This window comes from Dendrobates tinctorius, unplaced genomic scaffold (genome assembly GCF_039654945.1).
Source record: "Dendrobates tinctorius isolate UK_male_01 unplaced genomic scaffold, ASM3965494v1 ptg000128l, whole genome shotgun sequence".
Classification (NCBI taxonomy): domain Eukaryota; kingdom Metazoa; phylum Chordata; class Amphibia; order Anura; family Dendrobatidae; genus Dendrobates; species Dendrobates tinctorius.
The window spans coordinates 20461355-20467533 of NW_027361796.1; the positions used below are offsets into that span (position 1 = coordinate 20461355).

Here is a 6179-nt window from a genome sequence, read left to right on the forward strand (position 1 = left end):
CTGTATGGGGAGTAGTGAGAGATTACACCGGCAGCCATGTATCCTGTATGGGGAGTAGTGAGAGATTACACCGGCAGCCATGTATCCTGTATGGGGAGAAGTGAGAGATTACACTGGCAGCCATGTATCCTGTATGGGGAGTAGTGAGAGATTACACCGGCAGCCATGTATCCTGTATGGGGAGTAGTGAGAGATTACACCGGCAGCCATGTATCCTGTATGGGGAGGAGTGAGAGATTACTCCGGCAGCCATGTATCCTGTATGGGGAGAAGTGAGAGATTACACCGGCAGCCATGTATCCTGTATGGGGAGAAGTGAGAGATTACACCGGCAGCCATGCATCCTGTATGGGGAGAAGTGTGAGATTACACCGGCAGCCATGTATCCTGTATGGGGAGAAGTGAGACATTACACCGGCAGCCATGTATCCTGTATGGGGAGAAGTGAGACATTACACCGGCAGCCATGTATCCTGTATGGGGAGAAGTGAGAGATTACACCGGCAGCCATGCATCCTGTATGGGGAGAAGTGTGAGATTACACCGGCAGCCATGTATCCTGTATGGGGAGAAGTGAGACATTACACCGGCAGCCATGTATCCTGTATGGGGAGAAGTGAGACATTACACCGGCAGCCATGTATCCTGTATGGGGAGAAGTGAGAGATTACACCGGCAGCCATGTATCCTGTATGGGGAGAAGTGAGAGATTACACCGGCAGCCATGTATCCTGTATGGGGAGAAGTGAGACATTACTCCGGCAGCCATGTACCCTGTATGGGGAGAAGTGAGAGATTACTCCGGCAGCCATGTATCCTGTATGGGGAGAAGTGAGACATTACACCGGCAGCCATGTATCCTGTATGGGGAGAAGTGAGACATTACACCGGCAGCCATGTATCCTGTATGGGGAGAAGTGAGACATTACACCGGCAGCGGAACCACTGGGACTATCTGCACTGTGCGGAGCAATAACCGCCATATGTGCACGTGACCTCAGCCCATACACGGCCCTGCTCACCGCTCTAGCACACAGCTGCTGTCATACCCTGTGTGACCGCTGCACGGCGCCCTCCGACCAGTCAGGAGAGCACACTGCGTGACGTCACCAGTCAGCTGAGAGCAGGGAGCTTTCCCGGAGATAGGGGGCGTGGTTACCGCCTATAAGTGCGCAGGCGCCCGACGAGAAGGCATTCATTCCTTGCAGGTCGTGCTTGTGGCGTGCAGGTGAGTGGTGGGTGTAATGTGGTCGCCTGTGGGAGTTTGGCAGCAGGGGGCGGTGTCTCCTCTTTGGTGGTGACTGTGCTTTGCTTTTTGCAGGTTTTCCCTTAGTAACATGGCTGAGACGGTGGAGCAGCAACAGGTAATAACTGCTTATGTTGTGTGTTAGTTACTGGGCATGGAGGGAGTATCGTCTGACTTATTGTGTTGTCTGAGCCCCTTCACTATTAGTTAATGGCTCCTGTCCTTAAATACAGGGTTATCCTGTGGGATCACTGCTATGTGTTGGTAAGAGACAATGTGAGCCCCCTCTGTATACATAACCTATGCCTGCCCCCCAATCTGTAGTCGGTGAAGACAGGTCTTGTCCCATCACTGAGATGGCAAGTAAGATTTTAGGTAGACCAGAGAGGGTAGGAGGCGGGCACTGTACTTTATCGCTAGTGCCTTCACAGAATAGGCTTGTACCCAGGCACTGACCCCCATGAAGACCCTAAACTCTTTCCTCTGAAAATATATTAAAGTAGCTTATTGGCTTGTGGGGTATAAAATTAAAGAATACTATTGTTTTAATCTTATGGACTACATGCCACTTTGTACAGCTGCATAGTGGTGATCTAAAGGTCGTAAGTTGCCCAATCACCTAACTGCCTATCATGAGAAACCAGCTAAGATTCAAACACTCGATGATATTTATTTATTTTTTTACCTCTCCATGTACCAGGTTAATTGTGGACAGGTGGCTTTTCTATTACAAAAGTGTTTATGGTCCTGTTCTGCTAGATATCATTACTAAATTTTTTATTTGTTTTTTTTTTTCTCCCCTTAGAATGTGGTGGTACGGCTAATGAACCTCCCACTGGTGAGCTCTACCTATGACATGGTGTCCTCTGCCTACGTGACCACTAAAGACAACCATCCCTACCTGAAGTCTGTATGTGGCATTGCAGAGAAAAGTGTGAGGAGTATCACTTCTGTGGCCATCACCAGTGCCATGCCAATCCTGCAGAAACTCGAGCCTCAAAGTATGTTTAGCTTTTTGTGTTTTCACTTCCTAGGATTGTGTCAACTTTTTTCATGTATGTTTGTATGGGGCTAATAAAGTCTGCTATTTGGATTTATTAAACCTCTTACAACACTGGCTTTTTAAGCCTTTGTTTCCCCAAAATATTCAAAATGTGTTACCTGATGACCTGGCTAAGCTGGGTGGAGGGCGGGGGGGGGGCGGATTATACACTCCATTGGACCCAGTGGGCTGATTAGTTCTGTTACCTCACTCAGCAGCCAGCAATATGGTACACAATGCTAAGTGACAATCAATGGGGGGAGGGGGCTATCCCTAACTACTTCTAAAAAAGGCCTTGGATGGTATTTCAGCTTCTGACATGACACAAGGACTTAGTTTTAGGAATGCTGTACACTCGCTACTAGCATAGGAAGTAGGCCAAATGTCAACAGCCCTAGTATTAATCACAAGATCTCTGCTGTCTTCTAAATAGCGATGACTACTGCCTTAGGCCTGTTTCACACTTCCGTTTGTGTCTGCCAAACGCATCCGTTTCCGTTTTTTTGACGGAAACTGATGCAAACGGATCCGTTTTTTAAAAACGGATCCGTTTTTTTGACGGATCTGCGGTAACCGTAATGGAAGTCTATGGGACAAAAAAAACGGATCCTGCAAAAAATGGCGGATCCGTTTTTTTACGGAAAACAACGGATTTTGACGGATTTGAAAAAACGGAAGTGTGAAACAGGCTTTAGATGTTCCTTTGTTCCCCTCACAGTTGCTCTGGCAAACAATATGGCCTGTGTTGGACTGGACAAGCTTGAGGAGAAGTTGCCTATTCTGTATCAGCCTCCTGAAAAGGTAAGCTGCTAAAATGATGCTGAACCTTACATTTCACTTCAGCTTAGATTACACTAGTGCCATCTTGTATATATCTTAGGTTGTGGCTAATGCCTCAGAAGCTGTTGTTGGTGCCAGAGATGCTGTAATCCATAGTATCACAGGCGTAGTGGATAAAACGAAGGGCGCTGTGCAAGATGGTGTGGAGATGACTAGGGCAGTTGTGAATGGCAGCATTAACACTGTTCTGGGAAGCCATGTAGTGAAGATGATGAGCAACCGTGTGGATTCTGCACTAACGAGGTCTGAATCTCTTCTGGAACACTACCTGCCACCAACAGATAAGGAGTTGGGTAAGCCAAAACCTAGCATACTAATGGAAAGCCAATCTGTCCACTGACTGGGGTGGATGGAGTAAATGGTAACTTGCCAGGGCAGCCTAAATACTAGCTTGCTCTAAGAACCTGCATTATGGCTAAGTTAAAGGTAAACCAACAAGTAGTAACAATCTTGCTACACTTCATGAGGCTTGTAGTTCAGCGGCCACTTCCTATGTTGGAAGAGAACACACGGCGTCCTTCCTGATCAAGAGATCTGCGTGTGCCCCCCCCCCATACGATCTAATTGGTGCAAGAAAGGAAGCTTACCATGAAGTGAACAGAGGCTGAAGGACCTTCTACATATTACATTCAAGAACCTCTCTGGTCAAAAGATTGACCTGAGATCCTTGAGCTAGTTGTGTGGAAGGTTCTGCAGCTCATGCATCCTGCATCTGAGAACTGCCAGCTGTGTATATAATGGAAGAGAATTGAGTATATGATTAAAAATTTAGCAAAAAGGGCTATATTTTAAGGTTTTCATGCCTGGTTAATTCTATTAAGGCATCACACAGAATGTATATTAGAACACTGTTGAAAACTCACTTTATTTGCTATGCTACTGTGAAGTCCCAGTATGCATGTCACAGGTTTATTGTATAATACATACTGCAGGGACAGTAATGAGAAGTATTACCTTCTACCATAGTACACTAAAATTGAAAAGTAGAGGGGTCTTTATCACCACTAGGGAAGCCTTAATTGGGGACAATTTTCTGGTGTCAACCTGGGGTGTGAGTATTTGGGCATTAATAACTCCTTCCTTATAGCTAAGGAAGCCACTGAAACGCAAGGCTTTGAAGTCACCAAAGATGGGCCTGGTTACTTTGTGCGCCTGGGATCCCTCTCCACGAAGGCCCGCAAGCGTTCATATCAACAGGCTTTAACCAGGATCAAGGATGCAAAATGCAGGAGTCAGGAGGCCATTGCTCAGCTCCAGAACACTGTTGACCTGGTTAGTGAATGTACTTGTCGTCTTAAACATCTGGTACTTTCATGGAATGTCATTGTATCTAATCTTGCAATGTTGACTAAACAAATGACTAGCCATAAATACTCCATTTTCTAGCTTAGACAAACTTCTGACCATATGGATGAATCTAATTGACTCAGCCACCAGAAGACTCCCTTTCTGCAGGTTGTGTAGTATTGTAGGTCAGCTTCTTAACTGGTTGTTTGTAGCCCCTCACTTGTACAAGAGTTACCAGTTCCTAGAAATTCCTTAAAGCAAAATGTTATGTATGTAACTGCTATGTTGCTTTACAAGTTCTATAATGTGAATTGTCTCCATGTTTATACCACAAAATGATGAATATAATGTCACCTGCTTCCAGTAAAATGTGTACAAAACTCTTTTGCATGAAGCCTGTCATGAGATTTCCTGTAATGTTGACTATGACAACTTGAACAGCTACAGAACATGAAACAATGCACGAATTTTTCTTGTATAGATTGATTATGCAAAAAAGAACATGAATGGTGCTAATCAGAAGATCCATGATGCACAGGAGAAGATATACAACAAGTGGGTGGAGTGGACAAGAGGCACAGGAGCAGATGCTGGTGGGGACACTGAGGATGCAGAGGTAATGACATTGCTTCAGAAGGCTTATGCTAGGCATCATTTGTATATTAAAATGTAACATGTCAACTTCTAATTACAGCAAATTGAATCCCGCACCCTGACTATTGCCCGAAATCTCACTCAGCACCTGCAGACTACATGCTTGTCTCTGGTCTCCAGTGTTCACGGTCTTCCACAGAACATTCAGAACAAGGTTCATAGTGTTAGTGCCATGGCTACAGATGTCTACCAAAACTTCCACTCTGCCTCTTCCTTCAGAGAAATGTCTGACAGCCTTTTAACCACCACAAAGGACAAGTTCACAAAAATAAAGGATGGTATGGATGATGTGCTGGACTACTTCATAAACAACACTCCACTTAATTGGCTGGTAGGTCCTTTCTATCCAAAACTAGCTAGTAGCCAACATGGTGAGCAAGAACTTGATGGAGGAGATTCTATCAAAGAGGAGTAAGTTATTCTGAGAAGCACTTGATCGCCTAAATGGTCGTGCACCACTACATAATTTGCCTCTTGCCAACTCCTTATCTTCCACCTTAATCTGAACGTCAGTAACTAGCAACTGACCATGTGACAGGAGTGGTCTCTAGCACTGGACTTTGTCTTACTCTTGGACTGTTTTCCTTATCCTCACAAATCTGATATCACTAATGTATTGACTCCACTATGTACACTGTCAACTGTTCTGTGCACTTTTGTATTAATAAAATGCTGCATTGACTTTTCTGTGTCAAATGTGTACATTCAACCAAACATAATATTTGACTAGCACACCTTGTGGTATGTATGACTTCCTGAAACATTGCTCCTATAGTAAGACAAATCCTCAATCTGTAGACACTACCTGGAGCCTACAAAGATGCTAACGGCTTGTTACAGACTAAATACCATGGTAGGAGAAGTGAGAATTCTCCCACCCCCTCCCTAGATGAGTTCAGATATCGCCAGGATTTCTAGCTGTGATACAATAGCTGCTGCTGAGCATGTTCTGGTAGTGCCATCTTACTGAATTCCTCCACCAAGATGGCGCTGCCTGCGCAGTAGCAGCTCAGATAGCCGAACTTCTTTCCTCACAGTAGCTGCTATCAGTACTCTGCAGGGCCCCTTCCCCAGTTGAATATAAAATGATTAGCACACAACATGCAATTT

The 6179-nt window shown here is 45.0% G+C and overlaps 1 protein-coding gene across 1 annotated transcript; it reads left to right on the forward strand.

Moving 5' to 3' along the window:
• Nucleotides 1-1121: 1121 nt before the first annotated feature.
• LOC141047583 (perilipin-2-like) lies at nucleotides 1122-5750 on the forward strand. The gene is made up of 8 exons (XM_073542729.1): nucleotides 1122-1228; nucleotides 1322-1364; nucleotides 2052-2247; nucleotides 3007-3089; nucleotides 3169-3421; nucleotides 4216-4400; nucleotides 4897-5031; nucleotides 5110-5750. The coding sequence occupies exons 2-8, from the start codon at nucleotides 1338-1340 to the stop codon at nucleotides 5482-5484; spliced, it is 1254 nt and encodes a 417-aa protein (XP_073398830.1). The 5' UTR covers nucleotides 1122-1228; nucleotides 1322-1337; the 3' UTR covers nucleotides 5485-5750.
• The last annotated feature ends 429 nt before the right edge of the window (nucleotides 5751-6179 follow it).

What these genes read in the sequence shown, in the direction of transcription:
- LOC141047583 (XM_073542729.1), top strand. Translation starts at nt 1,338, where the DNA reads ATGGCTGAGACGGTGGAGCAGCAACAG. An exon ending in AGACGGTGGAGCAGCAACAG is followed by an intron (nt 1,365 to 2,051) that starts GTAATAACTGCT and finishes TTCTCCCCTTAG; the next exon opens with AATGTGGTGGTACGGCTAAT. An exon ending in GGGACACTGAGGATGCAGAG is followed by an intron (nt 5,032 to 5,109) that starts GTAATGACATTG and finishes TTCTAATTACAG; the next exon opens with CAAATTGAATCCCGCACCCT.